The sequence below is a fragment of the Mobula hypostoma genome, chromosome 8 (assembly GCF_963921235.1).
Source record: "Mobula hypostoma chromosome 8, sMobHyp1.1, whole genome shotgun sequence".
Lineage (NCBI taxonomy): Eukaryota > Metazoa > Chordata > Chondrichthyes > Myliobatiformes > Myliobatidae > Mobula > Mobula hypostoma.
In genome coordinates this window covers 155,574,192-155,596,463 of record NC_086104.1, presented here as the reverse complement: position 1 = coordinate 155,596,463, position 22,272 = coordinate 155,574,192, and the positions used below count along the sequence as shown (strand labels likewise).

The following is a 22,272-nucleotide window of genomic DNA, read 5'->3' as shown; positions in this document are numbered from 1 at the left end:
GGCAGTCCACAACTGCTCAAAGTTCGAAGTACATTTATTAACAAAGTATATACAGTATGCAGTATAGTAACCCTGAGATTAGTCTTCCCCACAGACGGTCACAGAACAGGGGAAAGCCATTGAACCAACCTGCCCAAAGAGAAACATCAAACATCACACCCCTCCTCCCCCCATGGAAATGATCACAAAAAAAAAGAGCAAAAGCACAGAATATAAAAACACAAAATCTAAAGGTATATTTCGGTATAGTTCTTGCTTCCAGTGCCAGCATAGCACACACACAGCTTACTGACCTCAACCTGTATGCCTTTGGGATGTTGGAGGAAACCAGAGCACCCAGAGGAAAGCTACGTGGCCATGGACATGACATACAACTCATTACGGACAGCGGTGGGAAGTGAACCCTGATCTTTCAGCTGACGTTCGGTGCTGTTACACTAACTACGCAACCGTGTCACCGACTAGCAGCACCAATGCGAGGAATTCAATCCTGACCTCTGATGCTGTCTGTACGGAGTTTGCATGATCTTCCTGTGACGCTTGGGTTTCCCCTGCGTGCTCTTGTTTCTTCCAAGTTCAGAGTTAAAAGTAAGTTTAATATCCAAGTTCATTTTTTATGATGTGGGCAGTTATAGTCTTCTCATGACCATGATTGTTCTTGGCAAATTTTTCTACAGAAGTGGTTTGCTATTCCCTTCTTCTGGGCAGTGTCTTTACAAGATGGGTGACCTCAACCATTATCAATACTCTTCAGAGATTGTCTGCCTGGTGTCAGTGGTCACATAACCAGGACTTGTGATCTGCACCAGCTGCTCATACGACCATCCACCACCTGATCCCACGGCTTTACGTGACCCTGATCGGGGGGCTAAGCAGGTGCTACATCTTGCCCAAGGGTGACCTGCAGGCTAGCGGAGGGAAGGAGAGCCTCACACCTCCTTTGGTAGAGACGTATCTCCACCCTGCCATCCAACTTTATAGTATGTCACCATATACTACCCTGAGATATATTTTCTTGTGGGCATTCACAGTAAATACAAAGAAACTCAATAGAATCAATGAAAAGACTCACACAACAAGACAAACAACAACCAATGTGTAAAAGACAATAAACTATGCAAATAGAAAATGAGCAAAAAAGCAATAAATATCGAGAGCATGAGATGAGGAGTCCTTGAGATCGAGTCCATGGTTTATGGGAACAGTTCAGTGATTGGGTGAGTGAGGCTGAGTGGGTTATCCCCTCTGGTTCAAAAGCGGTTTGCTAGGCTGATGGGCCACATTGCCCCTAGTGTGTAGGTGAGGGGTAGGATTCGGGGAGAGGCTGAAGAATGTGGGGAGAATCAAATAGACAGCTTATCTCATGAGGAAAGGTTGAGCAAGCCAGGACATTACTCTCCGGAGTGAAGGAGGATGAGAGGTGACTTAATAGAGGAGTGTAAAATGGAAAGAGGGACAGATAAGAGTGCACAGCCACAACACTGTGGGCCGAAGGGCCTGTACTGTTCTGTGACACTACATTCACTGTACTGCTGCCTTAGGGCCTCACACTGGAGGGATGAGCGATCAGTCCAAGTTAAGGATCCCAACCCACAATTTTAACTCTTCATTTCCTGCCACAGATGCTGCCATCGAGTTCTTCCAGCTTATGTGTGTTGCTCCAGATTCCAGCACTGGCAGCCTCCCGGGTCAAAGCTCTCCCAGAAACCTGGACAACGTTCCCTCCCAGCAGTTAAATTAAACAGACGATGCGATCACTGCTTTCTTATAGATTTTGTTGTTTCTATTTGTACAGAAATGAAACACTTAGAAATGAAGTACAGGGAACAGTTATCCCCCCCCCCCCAAAATCACTCAAATTCACTCACCCCATCACTGAAATGTTCCCACAACCTACCGACTCACTTTCAAGGACTCTTCATCTCACGTTCTCGATATTTATTTATTGAGAAACAGCTTGGAGTCCACGGCTCTCAGCGACCTCCAATTTAATCCAAGCCTGATCACAAGACAACTTCACAGGCTGAAGATCTGCTTGCCTTTACATGGGGTACACACACTCAGTGGCCACTTAATTACGTACACCTGTACACCTCATTAACGCAAATATCTAATCAGCCAATCACGTGGCAGCAACTCAATGCATAAAAGCATGCAGACAAGGTCAAGAGGTTAAATTGTTGTATTGACCAAACATCAGAATGGGGAAGAAATGTGATCTAAGTGATTTAGAACATAGAACATAGAACATAGAACATAGAATAGTACAGCACAGTACAGGCCCTTCGGCCCACAATGTTGTGCCGACCCTCAAACCCTGACTCCCATATAAGCCCCCACCTTAAATTCCTCCATATACCTGTCTAGTAATCTCTTAAACTTCACTAGTGTATCTGCCTCCACCACTGACTCAGGCAGTGCATTCCATGCACCAACCACTCTCTGAGTAAAAAACCTTCCTCTAATATCCCCCCTGAACTTCCCACGCCTTACCTTAAAGCCATGTCCTCTTGTATTAAGCAGTGGTGCCCTGGGGAAGAAGCGCTGGCTGTCCACTCTATCTATTCCTCTTATTATCTTGTACACCTCTATCATGTCTCCTCTTATCCTCCTTCTCTTCAAAGAGTAAAATCCTAGCTCCCTTAATCTCTGATCATAATGCATACTCTCTAAACCAGGCAGCATCCTGGTAAATCTTCTCTGTACCCTTTCCAATGCTTCCACATCCTTCCTATAGTGAGGCGACCAGAACTGGACACAATACTCCAAGTGTGGCCTAACTGGAGTTTTATAGAGCTGCATCATTACATCGTGACTGTTAAACTCTATCCCTTATGAAAGCTAACACCCCATAAGCTTCCGTAACTACCCTATCCACCCGTGAGGCAACTTTCAGGGATCTGTGGACATGTACCTCCAGATCCCTCTGCTCCTCCACACTACCAAGTATCCTGCCATTTACTTTGTACTCTGCCTTGGAGTTTGTCCTTCCAAAGTGTACCACCTCATACTTCTCCGGGTTGAACTCCATCTGCCACTTCTCAGCCCACTTCTGCATCCTATCAATGTCTCTCTGCAATCTTCAACAATCCTCTACACTATCTACAACCCTACCAACCTTTGTGTCATCTGCAAACTTGCCAACCCACCCTTCTACCCCCACATCCAGGTCGTTAATAAAAATCATGAAAAGTAGAGGTCCCAGAACAGATCCTTGTGGGACACCACTAGTCACAGCCCTCCAATCCGAATGTACTCCCTCCACCACCACCCTCTGCCTTCTGCAGGCAAGCCAATTCTGAATCCAGCTGGCCAAACTTCCCTGGATCCCAATTTAAATGCTGGAATGTTTGTTGCTGCCAAACGAGGTGTTAGAGACTCACAGAAAAGTACAGCACAGACACAGGCTCTTCGGCCCATCTAGTCTGCACCATACCATTTAAGCTGCCTATCCCATTGACCTGCACCAGGACCATAGCCCTCTAAACCCCTATTATCCATGGACCATCCAAACTTCTCGTGATCATTGAAATTGAGCTCACATGCTCCACTTGCATTGGGAGCTCGTTCCACATGCTCAAAACCCTCTGTGAAGAAGTTTCCCCTCATGTTCCCCTTAAACTTTTCACCTTTCACCTTTAACCCATGACTCTAGTTGGAGGCCCACTCAATTATTTTTTTTTTCTTTTAGTATTTGCACAGTTTGTTGTCTTTTGACACTAGTTGTCTGTCTGTACTGTATGTGATCTTTTATTGATTTTATTGTGTTGCTTAGTATTTACTGTGAATGCCTGCAAGAAAACAAATCTCGGGGTGGTACTTGGTGACATTTATGTACCGGGCTGGTAAATTGACTTTGAACGTGAGAACATGCAAAGAAGGTGAAAGCTGCAATGTAAATGCAGGTACTTTCTGTTGTAGGTGGGTGGTCGGTATAGTCTTGTGCTGCATCATTCTCTTAGTCGTCGCCTGCAATGCGCTGGGGCTCTGCCTGGGAACGGCGGGAATCGCAACCAGGGACGACGTCTACAGAGGCAACACCTGCTCAAAATCGGGCGCCAACTTCCTGATGGCGTGAGTTTGTGTCGGGGTGTGGGTGGTGATGGGGCTTGATTCGAATCTCTGCCTGCTTGTGTCCCAAGTCCCACCAGTCAGAATCAGAATCAGGTTTATTATCACTGATATAGGATGTAAGATTTGTTGTTTTGTGGCAGCAGTGCAGTGCAATATATAAAATATACTATAATTTACAATACGGAATATATAGCACATAAATACAGTGCTTATAAAAGTATTCACCGCTCCCCACAGAAGTTTTCATGTTTTATTGTTTTACAACATTGATTTACAGTGGATTTAATTTGGCTTTTTTGACACCGATCAACAGAAAAAGGCTCTTTCAAGTCAAAGTGAAAATAGATCTCTACAAAGTGATCTAAATTAATTTCAAATATAAAACACAAATAATTGATTACAGAAGTATTCCCCACTTCAAGTCAGTATTTAGTAGATGCACCTTTGGCAGCAATTACAGCCTTGAGTTTGTGTGGATAGGTCTCTATCAGCTTTGCACATCTGGACGCTGCAATTTTTCCCCATACTTTACATACTGCTCAAGCTCTATCAGATTGTGTGGGGATCGTGAGTGAACAGTTCTTTTCAAGCCCAGCCACAAATTCTAAATTGGATTGAGGTCTGGACTCTGACTTGGCCACTCCAGGACATTAACTTTGTTGTTTTTAAGCTATTCCTGTGTAGCTTTGGTTTTATGCTTGGGGTCATTGTCTTGCTGGAGAACAGATCCCCCAATTCGCAGTTCTCTTCCAGACTGCATCAGGTTTTCCTCCAGGATTTCCCTGTACTTTTCTGCATTCATTTTCCCCTCTACCTTCACAAGCCTTCCAGGGCCTGCTGCAGAGAAGCATCCCCACAGCATGATGCACCCATCGCTGTGCTTCACAGTAGGGATGGTGTGTTTTTGATGATGTGTGGTGTTTGGTTTATGTCAAACATAGCATTTAGTCTGATGGCCAAAAAGCTCAATTTTGGTTTCATCAGAACATAGAACCTTCTTCCAGCTGACTTCAGAGTCTCCCACATGCCTTCTGGCAAACTCTAGCCGAGATTTCATGTGAGTTTTTTCAACAGTGGCTTTCTCTTTGCCACTCTCCCAGAAAGCTGTGACTGGTGAAGCCCCCGGGCAACAGTTGTTGTATACACAGTCTCTCCCATCTCAGCCACTGAAGCTTGTAACTCCTCCAGAGCTGTCATGGGTCTCTTGGTGGTCTCCATCACTTGACCCCTTCTTGCACTGTCATTCAGTTCTTGAGGATGGCCTGCTCTAGGCAGATTTACGGCTGTGTCATATTCTTTCCATTTCTTGACGAAGGGTCTCGGCCTGAAACGTTGACTGCGCCTCTTCCTATAGATGCTGCTTGGCCTGCTGCGTTCACCAGCAACTTTGATGTGTGTTTCTTGATGATTGACTTAGCTGCACTCCAAGGGATATTCAGTGATTTGGACATTTTCTTGTATCCATCTCCTGACTTGTGCTTTTCAATAACTTTTTCGCAGAGCTTGGAGTGTTCTTTTGTCTTCGTGGTGTAGTTTTTGCCAGGATAAAAGCTGGCAACAACTGGCAAAAACTGGAACCTTCAGGGTATTCCGCACAAAGGCTCCCAAGTCCCTTTGCATCTCGGATTTTTGGATTTTCTCCCTGTTTAGAAAATAGTCCGCACATTTATTTCTACTCCCAAAGTGCATGACCATGCATTTTCCAACATTGTATTTCATTTGCCACTTTCTTGCCCATTCTCCTTATCTGTCTAAATCCTTTTGTAGCCTATTGGTTTCCTCAACACCACCTGCCCCTCTACCAATCTTCATATTATATGCAAACTTGCAACAAAGCCATCCATTTCATCATCTAAATCATATATATATAACATAAAAAGAAGCGGTCCCAACACTGATCCCTGCGGAACACCACTAGTCACTGGCAGCCAACCATACAAGGATCTTTTTATTCCCACTCATTGCCTCCCGCCAATCAGCCAATGCTCTAACCATGTTAGCAATTTTCCTGTAATACCACGGGCTCTTAAATTGGTAAGCAGCCTCATGTGTGGCATCTTGTCAAAGGCCTTCTGAAAGTCCAAATATACAACATCTACTGCATCCTCTTTATCTATCCTACTTGTAATCTCCTCAAATAATTCCAACAGGTTTGTCAGGCAGGATTTTTCCTGAAGGAAACCATGCTGACTTTGTACTATCTTGTCCTGTGTCACCAAGTACCCTATCACCTTATCTTCAACAATTGACTCCAGTATTTTCCCAACCGCTGAGGTCAGGTTAACTGGTCTATAATTTCCTTTCTGCTGCCTTCCTCCTTTCTTAAAGAATGGAGTGATATTTGCAATTTTCCAGTCCTCTGGCACCATGCCAGCATCCAATGATTTTTGAAAGATCATTTCTAATGCCCCCACAATCTCTAACGCTACCTCTTTCAGAACCCTAGGGTGCAGTTCATCTGGTCTGGGTGACTTATGTACCTTTAGATCTTTCAGCTTTTTGAGCACCTTCTCCCTTGTAATGGTAACTGCACCCACTTCTCTTCCTTCACACCTGGCACACTGCTAGTGTTTTCCACAGTGAAGACTGGTGCAAAATACTTATTTAGTTCATCTGCCATCTCCTTGTCCCCTGCTATTATTTCTTCAGCCTCATTTTCTAGTGGTGTTATATCCACTCTCATCTCTCTTTTATTTTTTACTTACATGAAAAAGCTTTTACTATCCACTTTGACATTGTTTGCTAGCTTGCTTTCATATTTCATCTTTTCCCTCCTAATGATTCTTTTAGTTGCTCTCTGTAGGTTTTTTAAGAACTTCCCAATCCTCTATTTTCCTACTAATTTTTGCTTTGTTGTATGCCCCCTCTTTTGTTTTTATATTAACTTTGACTTCCCATGTCAGCTACGGTTGTACTATTTGGCCATTTGAGTTTTTCTTATTTTTGGAATAGACATGTCCTGCACCTTCCTCATTTTTCCCAGAAACGCACACCTTTGCTGCTCTGCTGACATCCCTGCCAGCAGCTCCTTCCAGTTTACTTTGGCCAACTCCTCTCTCATACCACTGTAATTTCCCTTACTCCACTGAAATACTGCTATATCAGACTTTACTTTCTCCTTATCAAATTTCAAGTTGAAATATTGCCCTGTACTGCTGCAACAAAAAAAGCAACAAATTCCATGACATATGTGAGTGATGATAAACCTGATTCTGATCTGGGTCTCTATTGTGGACTGAGAGTGGGAAGGGGACAGGGAGAGGGGAGTCATGGTTGGGAAAAGGGGAAGGGAGAGGGGAGGGAGCAGAAAACACCAGGGAGACATTCTGTAATGATCGATAAACCAATTGTTTGGAATCAAATGTCCTTGCCTGGGTCTGAGGGCTGGGTGTGTCTGCACCCCCATTGCCCCACCCCGCCTTGGCACTCCTTCTCTGCCACCTGTCCCACACCCCTCCCGCGGCGCTCCACCCTCACCATTCCCAATGTACCTTGCTCCCGCCGGATTTACAGACTCACTCTCCGCTCCACGTTGACAAGTACAGCACTGCGCAAAGGTCTTAGGCACCCTAGTGATGTAAACAGTGTGGGCCTGAGACGGTTGCACTGTACGGTATGTGTAATGGTAGGTAGTGCAAAATAGAGAACAAAAACACTGAGGCAATTTATCGGTTCATAGTCCGTTTAGAAATTTGATGGCCGAGGAGAAGAAGCTGTTCCTAAAATGTTTAGTGTATGTTCAGGAATGTCCCCACACCCTTCACCCAGTGACCCCCCCCCCACCCATCACCCAGTGACCCCCCCACGCATCGCCCAGTGACCCCTCACCCATCGCCCAGTGACCCCTCACCAATTGCCCAGTGACCCCACACCCATCACTCAGTGACCCCACACCCATCACTCAGTGACCCCTCACCCATTGCCCAGTGTCTCGACACCAGTTGCCCAATGACCCTACACCAATCACCCAGTGTCCCTACACCCATCACCCAGTGACCCCACACCCATCACCCAGTGACCCCTCACCAATTGCCCAGTGACGCCACACCCATCACCCAGTGACCCCTCACCAATTGCCCAGTGACCCCACACCCATCACCCAGTGACCCCTCACCCATCGCCCAGTGTCTCGACACCAGTTGCCCAATGACCCTCCACCAATCACCCAGTGTCCCTACACCCATCGTCCAGTGACCCCTCACCAATTGCCCAGTGACCCCACACCCATCACCCAGTGACCCCACACCCATCACCCAGTGTCCCTACACCCATCACCCAGTGACCCCCCCACCCATCACCCAGTGACCCTTCACCCATCACCAAGTGTCTCGACATCAGTTGCCCAGTGACCCTACACCCATCGTCCAGTGTCCCCACACCCATCACCCAATGACCCCACACCCATCACCCAGTGACCCCACACCCATCACCCAGTGACCCCATACCCATCACCCAGTGTCCCTACACCCATCACCCAGTGACCCTTCACCCATCACCAAGTGTCTCAACACCAGTTGCCCAGTGACCCTACATCCATCGTCCAGTGACCCCTCACTAATCACCCAGTGACCCCTCACCCATCACCCAGTGTCCCTACACCAACAAGCCAGTATCACTACACCCATCGCCTAGTGTCTATAAACCTATCGCCCAATGTACCCAATGCCTATTGCCAAGTGTCCCTGCACAGATTGTGGAACGTATCCACATAGGCTTGTGCTTGCTTTGGGACGTTCGCTGCCTGTAAGTGAGTGCCAGGTAGTGCTGGCAAAGGCTGATGTATCGGTCCTGTGGCAATCTTGTGCCTGTCAACAGCTCCACTCTGCCAATTGTTCCCTGTTTTACTCTCCTGCAGGGGTGTTGGGTTCAGCTTTATTTTCTCCTCGCTGCTCATTCTCCTTGTTTTCGTCACCTTTTTCGTTGGAGGAAATGTTCAGACATTGGTCTGTAAACCTTGGAAAACTGGAGAGATCTATAAGGTAGGTGTGTTCAGAACTGCTCTTTTTTTCTGAGGGTTGCTAAGGAACCAAGACATCCATCTGCTGATGGACCGAACAGTCAGAAAGCCAATTGGAGTTCCACATTCCCAGCAGTGACCCAACGGCTTATTACAACATTGACCCGACAAAGAGGCAAAGATCTTCGGGGCCATCCAGCATGCACCATAGGACATGGAACAGTACTGCACAATAAAGGCCCTTCGGCCTACAATGCTGTGTTGATTTTAGAACCTATCCTAAGATCAATAAAACCCATCCCTCCTACATAGGCCTCTGTTTTCTCTATCATCCCTCTGAGAGTTTCTTAAATATCCCTAAAGTATCTGCCTCCACCATACCTCTGAAGTCCCCCCTATACTTTCCACCAATCACCTTAAAATTAGGCCCCCTTGTATTAGTCAGTTGAGCCTTGAGAAAAAGTCTCTGACTATCTACACTATCTATGTCTCTTATCATCTTGTACACCTCTATCAAGTTACCTTTGATCCTCCTTCACTGCAAAGAGAAAAGGCCTAGCTCACTCAACCTATCCACATAGATCATGTTCTCTCATCCAGGCCGCATCCTGGTAAATCCCTCTCTAAATCTTCCACATCGGTCCTGAAATAAAACAAGCAGAAATGAACATAATGTTTCAAATGTGGTCTAAGAGATTGTCTTGGGACATTTTCCATGAAACAAAAAGGGACGATGTGTGTTAATGGAAGATAGCACTGGGTCTCTTCTGTTATTGAGAGATGAGAATTGGATATCTGGTGTGTTAATGAGATGGGAACTGTGCCCTTAGTGTGTTACTGGGAGATGGGAACTGGGTTCCTGGTGTGTTACTGGGAGATGGGAACTGGGTTCCTGGTGTGTTACTGGGAGATGGGAACTGGGTTCCTGGTGTGTTGCTGGGAGATGGGAATTGGGTTCCTGGTGTGTTACTAGGAGATGAGAACTGGGTTCCTGGTGTGTTGCTGGGAGATGGGAACTGGGTTCCTGGTGTGTTACTGGGAGATGGGAACTGGGTTCCTGGTGTGTTACTGGGAGATGGGAACTGGGTTCCTGGTGTGTTGCTGGGAGATGGGAACTGGGTTCCTGGTGTGTTACTAGGATGGGAACTGGTTTCCTGGTGTGTTACTGGGAGATGGGAACTGGGTTCCTGGTGTGTTACTAGGAGATGGGAACTGGGTTCCTGGTGTGTTGCTGGGAGATGGGAACTGGGTTCCTGGTGTGTTACTAGGATGGGAACTGGTTTCCTGGTGTGTTACTGGGAGATGGGAACTGGGTTCCTGGTGTGTTACTAGGAGATGGGAACTGGGTTCCTGGTGTGTTGCTGGGAGATGGGAACTGGGTTCCTGGTGTGTTACTAGGATGGGAACTGGTTTCCTGGTGTGTTACTGGGAGATGGGAACTGGGTTCCTGGTGTGTTACTGGGAGATGGGAACTGGTTTCCTGGTGTGTTACTAGGATGGGAACTGGTTTCCTGGTGTGTTACTGGGAGATGGGAACTGGTTTCCTGGTGTGTTACTGGGAGATGGGAACTGGTTTCCTGGTGTGTTACTGGGAGATGGGAACTGGGTTCCTGGTGTGTTACTGGGAGATGGGAACTGGGTTCCTGGTGTGTTACTGGGAGATGGGAACTGGTTTCCTGGTGTGTTAATAGGAGTGGGGGTAATTAACATCCAGTGAATGAGATGCCAAACATGCAGGAATTCCAAATAACCGAACCTCTCCTCTGCTCAGTGTTCAGAGTCACGTATGGACTCATGTTTGTAATGTCAACAGGCTTGCTTTTTTATAGGACATCAGATTTTTATTGAAAATCTGGTCACAACTACTCAAGTAGCTTTTTAACAGTGGATTTGTCCATTTACTTGAATTTAAATGCCCCAGCCATCCTGGTGGGATTCAAAATCAGGATCAAATACCCACACTGCCAGTTGTCAGGGCAGGAAGTGACCCCTCCACCTGCTCAATCTGCCTCACCCCTCATATCAGTGTTGGCAACATATCTACACTCGGTGTCCTCTCTGTTAGGAATCTCCTGTAGATAATAAAGTGGTCACTGGGTGTATGTTCATGGTCTTCTGCTGCTGTAGCCCATCCACTTCAAGGTTCGATGTGTTGTGCATTCAGAGAAGCTCTCCTGCACGCCAGTGCTGTAATGTGTGGTTATTAGAATTACCACCGCTTTCCTGTCAGCTTGAACCAGTCTGGCCATTCTCCTCTGACCTCTCTCTCTGACAAGGCATTTCCATCACTGGATGTTTTTTGTTTGTTTTTCACATCAGCCTCTGTAAACTCTAGAGACAGTTGTGTGTGAAAATCCCAGGAGATCAGTAATTTCTGAGATACTCTAACCACCCTGTCTGGCACCAACAATCATTCCACAGTCAAAGTCACTTAGGTCACATTTATTCCCCGTTCTGATGTTTGGTCTGAACAACAACTGAACCTATTGTCCATGTCTGCATGCTTTTATGCATTGAGTTGCTGTCACATGATTGGCTGATTAGATATTTGCATTAATGAGCAGGTGTACAGGTGTACCTAATAAAGTAGCCTGAGTGTATAACATATATTTATATATAACAATGAATAAAGAATACTAAGATATATATAATTAATAAATTATACTGAGAATATGAGTTGTAGGGTCTTTGAAAGTGAGCCTGTAGGTTATAGAATCAGATCAGAGTTGAGGTGAGTGGAGTGAAGTTACCCATGCTGGTTCAGGAGCCTGATGATCGAGGGGTAATAACTGTTCCTGACCCTGGTTAGTGTGGGACCTAGGGCTCCTGTCCCCCCTGCCTGATGGTAGCAGTGAGACAAATCATGGCCTCTCAAACCATTTCATCACAGTGAATATAATTGTTCTGGACAGTAGTTACTCAGTGGAGGAAAGGAGCCACACAAAGAAAAGAAATGTGGCTGCCGTATCCACATACTAAGGTGCACTAAAGTTCAGAATAAAATTCATTGTCTATTTAAAACCCTTTTAAGCTCCACCAAACTGACTGATTCCATCACTAACTCTAACACTGGTAACCCATTCTAGACTCCTCAAATTTCAATGTAAATTTATTATCAAATATCTATACGTCACCATATACTATCTTGAGATTATTTCCTTGCACTTAAAGGAAAACAAAGGAATACAATAGAATTTATGAAAAACTATATGTAAACAAAGACTGACAGACAGCCAATGTGCGAAAGAAGACAACTTTATCAAAAGTACCTAAATAAATAGATAGATAGACAGAAAAATAAGTAACACTGCCAACATGAGTTGTCGAGTCTTTGAGATTGAGTCTGTGGGTTGTGGAATCAGTTCAGGAACCTGATGATTGTATGATAATAACTGTTCCTGAACTTGGTTCTTCAGCAAAACTGAAAAGGTTGGATGAACAAGGACTGAATGTGCTGTGATTATTTTCTGCAGGTAGCTGATGATCTCGCACAACAGAACAACATTTTCAACATCAGCGATTACTTCAAACAATCATTCTCCTACTCTGCACTCTACAGGTTAGTGATTAGCTCTTACACACCAACCACACCTCGTACCTCAAGAACAACGCACAATCTGCTGACCAAGCCCCGAGCCAACCCAGTGGTGGGGAAGGAATTTTAATGGTTTGGGTCAAAACTTTGCACCAACACAAAATAGGACTTACACAGTGAACACTGGGGCACTGAGGAGTTCAGTAGAACAAAAAGATTGGGAATATTTATTTTTAAAATTTATTTAGATGCAGTGTGAAATAAACCCTTCAACAATCCCCTGATTTAATCCTAGCCTAATCATGGGGCAATTTACAATAACCAATTAACTAACCAACCAGTATGTTTCTGGACTGTGAGAGGAAACCGGAGCACCCAGAGGAAACCCACGCGGTCACGGGGAGAAAGTACAAACTCCTTACAGGCAGTGGCAGGAATTGAGCTGAGGTCGTTGATACTGTAAAGTGTTGTGATAACAACTATGCTGCCATTCCACCCCAATATAGATCATTATTTCCTTAAAAGTAGCGTCACGGATTGATAGGATCGTAAAGAGAGCTTTTAGTACATTGGCCAGCATCAGTTGAAGTATTGAGTACAAGAGATGGGGTGTTATGTTGAAATTGTATAAGATATTGATGAGGCCTAATTAGTGCTCAGTTTTGGTCACCTACCTACAGGAAAGATATCAACTGAGTTGAAAGAGTGCAGAGAAAATCTTGCCAGGACTTGAGGACCTGATGTATTGGGAAAGGTTCAATAGGTTAGGACCTTATTCCTTGGAATGAGGGGAATGAGGGGAGATTTGATAGATACATACAAAATTATAAGGGGTTTAGACAGGGTAAATGCAAGCAGGCCTTTTCCACTGAAGTTGGGTGGGACTAGAACTAGAGGTCATGGGTTAAGGGTTGAAGGTGAAACATTTAGGGGGAATGTCTTCACTCAGAGGGCGGGATGAGCACGGACTGAGCTGCCAGCAGACCGGTGGATGGGGGTTTGTTTGTGACATTAAAGAGAGGTTTGGTCGTATATGAATGAGACAGGCTATGGTCCAGGTACGGGTTGGTGGGATTTGGCAGAATAACAGTTCGGTACAGATTAGACGGACCAAAGGGCCTGTTTGCATGCTGAAGAGCTCTACGGCTCTCTAACCTGCTGAGATCCTCCAGCAGATTGTCTGCTGCTGTCCCGTGTGTCCTCAGTGTGCCTCAGGAAATAGTGGTCACCAGGGGCGGGTGGCATAACCCTGGTGCTGTGAGAGCGGCAGAGGGCAGAGGCGCTCTGTGCAGAGGAAGAAGAGCGCAAGGTGCCAGTGAAACGTAGGAGCTTGTACTTGGCCGGGTCAGCAGGAGCTAATGAAACACTGGCTGGGAGATGGTGCTGCCTCACACATTGAGACCTTGTTATGTTCTATGTTCTCAGACCCCAGCTTCTGTCTATACTAGCTTCAGTTAGGAAACAGAAAGCTGTATGAAAATAGAACACAGAACACTACAGCACAGTACAGGCCCTTCGGCCCACAATGTTGTGTCAACCTTTTAACCCACTCCAAGATCAATCTCACTCTCCCCTCCTGCATTGCCCTCCATTTTTCTATCATCCATATGCCTACCTACAAGTTTCTTAAATGCCCCCATTGTATCTATTTCTACCACCATCTCTGGCAGCATATTCCACTTACCTACCATTCTCTCTCTAATAACCCTACCTCTGACATCCCACCCCCCCCCCACCTTCCTCCAATCACCTTCAAATTATGCCCCCTGGTATCAGTTATTTCCACCCTGGGCAATATGCCTCATCGTCTTGTCCATCTCTACCAAGTCACCTCTCATCCACCTTCGCTCCAAAGAGAAAAGCCCTCGCTCACTCGACCTACCATCATAATCCTGAAAATTCTCCTCTGCACCCTCTCTAAAGCGCTCACATTCTTCCTATAATGAGGTGACCAGAAACGAACACAGTACTCCAGGTGTGGTCTAGCTGGGGTTTTGTAGAGCCGCACCTGGGGAGGTGATAGGCAGAAGTTGCAAAGGGCTGAAGACAAAGGAATCTGATGGGAGAGAACAGTGGGCTATGGAAGAAAGGGGAGGAGGTGGGGAGAAGTGGTAGATGAGAAGAGGAGAGGGGGTAAGAGAGGGACCAGAACTGGAAATGGAAAAAGAGAGAAGGGAGAAGGTGAGAGAAGCTGGAGAAAACGAAGTCTATCCATCAGGTTGGAGGCTACCCGGATGGAAAAGGAGGTGTTGCTCCTCCAGCCTGAGTTTGGCCTTATCGTGGCAGTAGAGGAGGCCATGGACTGACATGTTGGAATGGGGTCAAATTGAATTGGGTAGCCACCATGAAAATTTGCTTTTTGAGGCGGATGGGGTGAAGATGCTCCATGGTGTAGGGAGCAGGAAGGGGCCTGAGGGGCTGAGCAGCCTCCTACCTACCCCAGTTCCCTTTGCATCTGCAATACGTTCCACGGAGCCATCAATGAATTGTCACCATCTCTTTTTCCCTCTTTGTCCAGACACTGTGAAGAAGGCAGGTCTCTCTGGTTTGTCCTACCACAGAACCAGATCTCGAAACTGGAGGAGTATCTAAATGTGTCTACTGTACGTATTTTCAGACGAGAGCTTCTATCTTTTCACATTTGGTTTCTTTCCTTATTTGAGCATGATGGGGGTCTCTGATGAAGCGTACAGCGTTTCATGTAGATGTGCTCGGTGGCTGGAAGGGCCTTACCTGCAAATTCATAATCCAGGTAAATCTTTATGGTGGACAAAGCTGATCAGTTCATTGCCATGAGGCCCCCCAAGCTCCCTCATCAATTCCGTAAATGTTCTAATCAGCCCACCCAAGTGCTCATTAAAGTGATGTACTTCCTATGTCAGCTGGTAAAATTCCATCTTCCCTAAGACACCCTGGTGTAATTCTACACTGCCATCATAGAGAGCATTCTCAAGTCAGACATTACTGTCCGGGTTGGTTTCAACAGGTACATTTAATGTTCAATAAATGTATACCATACACATCCTGAAATTCTTTTTCTTCGCAAACATCCATGAAAACAGTGGAGTGCCCCAAAGAATGAATGTTAGAACCCCAAAGCCCCCCCAGCTCCCCCTTCCATGCACAAACAGCAGCAAAGCGATGACCCCCCCCACCCGCTGCACCCCCTCACCGAGCACTCAAGCGTGCAGCAAAGCATCAATAAAGACACAGACTTGCAGTACCCCAAAGACTACTCGTTCGACAAACCACAGGCTCTCTCTCTCCCTAATAAGGGAGAAAGAGGTGACCCCATTTCACAACAAGAGGGAAGACATAACAAAACAAGTCACTGATTTATGGTGTTAAAGTCTGTTGCGTTGCTTTTTCCTAGCTCTGTGCCCAAATAACTCGGGTCTCTGGGCTCACAGCCAGCAGCCAGCTCGCTGCTTTCGATCTTCAGTGTACTCCCACGACACGTCAGGCGGCGACACCGGCCGCGAATCCGCCCGCCTCCAGAGCCATGAAAATCCGGCACCCTAAAGGTGCGCTAGTCTTCCAGGCCGCGTCCTTGGCATATCGAAAAGCGGCCGGTCGTGAGGCCCCAAGAGTGGGTCCCATTTCCACAGAGAACCGAAGTCAGCGTGTAACTCCCAGTCAGGGTCTTCAAAAGAATCCTTAAAAGGGAAAAAAGAGATATGAAAGAAATAGAGTTGTTTCTGAAGATGCAAGCCAAGGAGACGCCGTTAGGTGCCGTCACCCTAAGCTCTGACCTCGGTGGAGCAACATCCTCTCACAATATACAAAAACACAGCGGAGAGTGAGTGAAATTGGCTCTCGCCTCACATCCCGGCCGACCAGTCTATCTGGGCTGACATTTAAACTGACCAACGGTGGAACAGCGAAAGGCTCCAGCGCCCCGGAGAGAGGAGTGAAGATCGCGGCGAGCGAGTGAAATTGGCTCTGGCCTCCGTTCAGGGCCGATGTTTAAATTGTCTGAAGAGTGAACCGTACCTCGCACTAGGACCCAGGCTCCGCTGCTGTGAAAGGCTCCTAGCACTAGGACTCGGGCACCCAGGAAAATTCCCCTCTGTAGACGCTGCCTGACCTGCCGAGTTCCTCCCATATCGGGTGTGTGCTACTCTGGATTTCCCGCATCTGCAGGATCTCTTGAATTTCTATTAGCCACTGGGGACCGCAGACAGCTTGAGAATGGTCACAGTTTCTGTGCAGGCTGGGGCACCCTTTGTGATGAACGAGTGGTGACTGTGCAGGATGCAGTACACACGGATGTTCTGACCATAATGAGTGGGTGTTGTTCCCAAGGTAAAGGGGAGTGATTTCAGATCACTGCAGATAGCCGGCATGGTCAGTCAAGCTAAACTACACAGCACAAGGAGCAAAGTGTCACGGCAAACATTCTCCAATGTGAATAGCAATTAAGTGTGAAACAAGTCCTTGTTTTAGTTAGAGATACAGCACGGTGACAGTCTCCTCCTGCCCACCTCACCCACCAAATTATACCCACGTGATCAATCAACCGACTAAACTGTACATTGTTGGACTGTGGGAGGAAACCAGAGCACCCAGAGGAAACCCACACATTCACAAGGAGAGCGTACAAACTCCTTACAGACGGTGGGGGATTTGAACCGGGGTCGCTGGGACTGTAATCAAAGTTCAAAGTAAATTTATTATCAAAGTTTATATGTCACTGTACACTACCCTGAGATTCATTTTCTTGCAGGCATTTACAGTAGAACAAAGAAATACAATTGAGTCAATGAAAAAATTACACACGAACAAAGACTGCCACACAACCAGTGTGCAAAATGTTGCTTGCATGGTTGGGGAAGGGTGCGGGGTTGGAACAAGAGGTGGGGAGGGAGGGGGAGAGAGTTGGTGCTCCTGCTGCTGCTTGTGCAGAGGGAGGGAGGAGGGGGAGGCTTCTGGGCTTTCATGCTTCTTTCATTCACTCTTTGGGGTTTCTTGTTTTGTGGATGTCTGTGAAGAGTAAGAATTTCAGGCTGTATACTGTCTAGATTCTCTGATGTTAAAATGAACTTTTGATAAAAGAAGCCACTCTGCAAGTACAAAAAAATAAATAATACTGAGAACATGATGAGTTCTAGAGTCCTTGAAAGTGAGCCCACAGTTTGTGGAATCAGTTCAGTGTTGAGGTGAGTGACACTATCCATCTGATAGTTGTAAGGTAATAATCGTTCCTGAACCACCTTCTTCTCACTGCTACCATCAGGAAGAAGGTACAGGAGCCTCAGGACTCTCACCACCAGGCTCACGAACGATTATTATCTCTTAACTATCAGGCTCTTGAACCAGAGAGGATAACTTCACTTGGCCCATCATTGAAGTGTTCCCACAACCAGTGGATTTACTCTTAAGGACTCTTCATCTCATGTTCTCGATATTTATAGCTTATTTATGTATTATTATTTCTTTCTTGTTGTATCTGCACAGTTTGTTGTCTGTCGCACACCGGTCGAACGCCCAAATTGGGTGGTCTTTCATTGATTCTGTTATGGTTATTATTCTATGGATCTAATGACTGTGCCCACCTGAAAATGAATCTCATGGCTGTATATGGTTACAAATGTGTACTTTGATAATAAATGTACTTTGTACTTTAAACTTTAGTAGTGTGGGACCTAAGGTTCCTGCACCTCGTTCCGGACGGCAGCAGTGAGAAGAGAAGGTGATCTGAATGGTTGGGGGTCAGTCCTTGGTGAGAGACGCTGCATTCCTGTGGCAATATCCCTGTAGGTGTGCTCAATGGTGGGGTAATAGCATCACACTAAACCTTTTGTTTCCTGGGAGGTATGGACCAGCTCTCATGGGATTGAATCTGTTTTTTTTACAACAGTATACAGGAGACGTCATTCAGAATTCCAAGCAGCAGAATGTGGACTTAAGCGGAATTGTGCTACTGGACAGCGACGGGAGGAGTAACCTGATGGAATTTGCTAACAGTGGGATTGATAAAGTCAACTTCACCAATATCATCCAGTTGGTATGTGACAATTGCAGTGGGATTCCTTTTGCTTTCGGTTTCCGACTGAACACTTCCATAATGTATAAAACATGCCAAATTTCCCTCAGGATTAATAAAGTATATCTATCTATCTAACTATCTATCTATCTATCTATGCCGCGGTGTCCGCCAAGCTTTGCAATTAGCTTGCAGACATCTCATCACCAGTCAGGGTGATATCCTCTGCGTGCAGTTGATAGCATTTCTCCCTGGGAGGGCTTGCATTTGTATAGTGCCCCCCCCCACTTCGCTAGCCTTAGTCCTGATTGGCACCCCTTCAGCTGACATTTGAATTCTATTGGCTCGCGTTTCTTTGGCTCTTAGGAGTTCGTAGATAGGAATCCAGTTCGATATGTTTGTTCACAGAGTTATCAGAAGAGAACCACGCTTCTAAACAGGAATTCTCGTGCGTGCTTCGTGTCTGCCCGCGCCAGAACCTGCACGGTGTCCCAGTTGAAGTGGTGTCCTTCTCGGTCTTCATGTACCAAGATCAGAGACAGTGAATCACATCTCCGCACCGCCAGTCTGTGTTCCCGTAAACGAGTTGAGAGTTTACGTCCTGTCTGGCCAACGTAGTTCAGAAGCAGGTTTAATATGACTGGCACGTGGCATGAAATTTGTTAACTTTGTGGCAGCAGTACATTGCAATACATAATAATAGGGGGAAAAAGTGAATTACAGTCAGTATTTATATATTGAATAGTTAAATAGTGCAAAAATCTTGTTAACTGAAAGTTCAGCTGAAGGGGTGGCTAATCGGGACTGAGGCTAGCGAACAGGGTGGTGGTGGTGTGGGGGCCGGGGCGTTAAATAAACACTAGCCCTCCCAGAGAGTAACACCAACGACTGTGCACTAAGGATATCACCTCGACTGGTGACGAAACATCTGCAGTGAATTGCCAAGCTCGGCGAACACCACATCAAACGCCTCAACCTGAGCTAACAATAATTTTCACCTTGATAGTGGTCTGGATATGGAATGAGCTGGCAACAAAAGTCTTTGCAGTAGATACCGGACATAAAACATATTTAAAGACACTTGGACAGCGTCAGATAGGAAAGGTTTTGGGGTATCTGGATCAAACAATGGCAAATGGGAGTAGAGTAGATTGCAGTCATGGTTAGCATGGATCAGTTGGGCCGAATGGCCTGTTTCTTTGCAGTATGACTCCATAACTCTATTCACTGCCGTACATAAAACTTAGTATCAATATTTATAAAGTTAAACATCATCCAACACTTGAACAGGAAGAGGCCATTCGGCCATCAAGTCCATGCTGGCCCTTTCACAGAATCATGAATCAACCCCATTTTGCTGCTCTTTCTCCGCATCGTGGAGTTTCCTTTTAATCATCTCACCTGTACCCCATTCCCGATGGCAACAGTGAAAGGAGAGCCAGGCCTGAATGGTGGGCTCCTTCACGATAGATGCTGCTTTCCTGTGGCAGTGCTCCTTGTGGACGAGCTCAGTGCTGGCCCAGTGGCGTTACTGACCAGCTCCGAATGCTGCTTGCTTACTTCCCGTGTTTGCACATTTTGTTTATTTTCTCTCTGCACACTGGATAGAACACGGAACGGCACAGGAACAGGAACAGGACCTCTGGCCCACAATGTCGTGCCAAGCAGCTAAAAAGTAAATCAAAGCCCCACACAAGCCAATCCCTCTGACCTACACCATGTCCATATCCCTCCATCTTCCTCACATCCATGAGCCTATCCAAACGTCCCTTAAGAGCTTCCAATGTATTTGCCTCTACCACCACACCAGGCAGAACATTCCAGGCATCCTCCTCTCTCGGAGTAAAAAACTGAACCCGTCACATCCCTTTGAACCTACCCCCTCTCAACTTTACTGAGTGTTTCATGGTCTTTTGTTTTAATGGGTTCCTTTGGGTTTCTTTGTTTCGTGGCTGCCTGTAAGGAGACAAATCTCAAAGTTGTATATAGTGTACATGCTTTGATAATAAATGTACTTTGGACTTTGAACCTCACAAATTCCTCACGGTGGTGAGCAAGGCAAATGCAATGTTACCAGAGGACTGGTGTATAAAGCTGAGGCTTTATGAGACATTGATCACGCCACATTTGGATTACTGTGAGCTGTTTTGGGGTCCCACATCCAAGAACAGATATGCTGGCACTGTGGGGGGTCCAGAGGCGTTTTCTGGGAATGAAAGGGTTAATGTGTTTGAAGGCCCTCGTCCCGTACTCACTGGAATTTTGAAGAATGAAGGGAGGGGGATCTCATTGAAACCTGTCTAATACTGCAAGGCCCAGAAAGCGCACATGTAAAGAGGATGTTTCCAATAGTGGGGGAGTCAGGTCTGGGGGGCACAGCCTCCGAACAGAAGGATGTTCCTTTAGAACAGAGGTGAGGAGGAATTTCTTTCACCTGAGGGTGGTGAATCTGTGGAATTCATTGCCACAGACGGCTGTGGAGGCCAAGTCATCAGGTATATTTAAAGCAGAGGTTGTTAGCTTGATTAGTCAGGGCGTCAAAGGTTACGGGGAGAAGGCGGGAGAATGGGGTTGAGACGGATAATAAATCAGCCATGATGGAATTGTGGAGCAGAGTTGATGGGCCGAAAGACCTAATTCTTCTCCTATGTCTTATGCTCTCATACAGTGTTTATTGAATCCCTTTGGAAGGCCACAATCAGCATCCTGAATCAGGCAGTGATTTCGGAATGCTGGCCATTTGGTAAGAGTAACACACGCGCGAGATGCTGGATGAACTCAGTGGGTCAGGCAGCATCTGTGCAGTGAATTGGACAGTTGATATTCTGGGCCGGGGCCCTTCATCAGACCCAGTCCCAAAGAAGGGACCCAGCCTGAAACTTTGAGTGTGTGTTACTCTGGGTCTCCAGCATTTACAGAATCTGTGTCTCCATTTGTAAAGCACAGTAAAGTTTCTCCTTCCTTTGCTGCCTTCTCCTTCTCCTTCTCCTTTCAGTTTGTCCGTAGTTCCTAACTCTTCAAACACTGCAGGTAATTCAAAGTTCACAGTAAGTTTATTATCCAAGTACATTTACGTCACCATATACAACCCTGAGATTCATTTTCTCTTGGGCATAATCAATAAATTCATAATAGAATTAATTAGAATTAGAATTAATCATAATTAGAATTAAACCACAGCAGAATCAATGAAAGGCTGCACCAACTTGGGCGTTTGACCAATGTGCAAAAGACAACAAACTACAGATACAAAAAGAAAGAAATAGTAATAATATTAAATAAGCAATAAATATCGAGAGCATGAGATGAAGAGCCCTTGAGGGTGAGTCCATAGATTGTGGGAACATTTCAATGATGGGGCGAGTGAAGTTATCCCCACTGGTTCAAGAGCCTGATGGTTGTGGGGTAATAACTGTTCCTGAACCTGGTGGTGTGGGACCTGATGGTTGAGGGGTAATAACTGTTCCTGAACCTGGTGGTGTGGGACCTGATGGTTGTAGGGTAATAACTGTTCCTGAACCTGATGGTGTGGGACCTGATGTTTGAGGGGTAATAACTGTTCCTGAACCTGGTGGTGTGGGACCTGATGGTTGTAGGGTAATAACTGTTCCTGAACCTGATGGTGTGGGACCTGATGTTTGAGGGGTAATAACTGTTCCTGAACCTGGTGGTGTGGGACCTGATGGTTGAGGGGTAATAACTGTTCCTGAACCTGGTGGT

The 22,272-nt window shown here is 46.1% G+C and overlaps 1 protein-coding gene across 2 annotated transcripts in view; it reads left to right on the top strand.

The window, feature by feature from the left end:
• Nucleotides 1–22,272, top strand: part of LOC134350299 (prominin-2-like) — a 97,021-nt gene that overhangs the window by 50,350 nt on the left and 24,399 nt on the right. For both annotated transcript variants that reach the window (XM_063055339.1, XM_063055340.1), the window contains exons 12-16: nt 3,922–4,074; nt 8,930–9,057; nt 12,509–12,590; nt 15,085–15,169; nt 18,427–18,573. In XM_063055339.1, the coding sequence (XP_062911409.1) occupies nt 3,922–4,074; nt 8,930–9,057; nt 12,509–12,590; nt 15,085–15,169; nt 18,427–18,573 (595 nt within the window). The remainder of the gene's footprint in view (nt 1–3,921; nt 4,075–8,929; nt 9,058–12,508; nt 12,591–15,084; nt 15,170–18,426; nt 18,574–22,272) is intronic.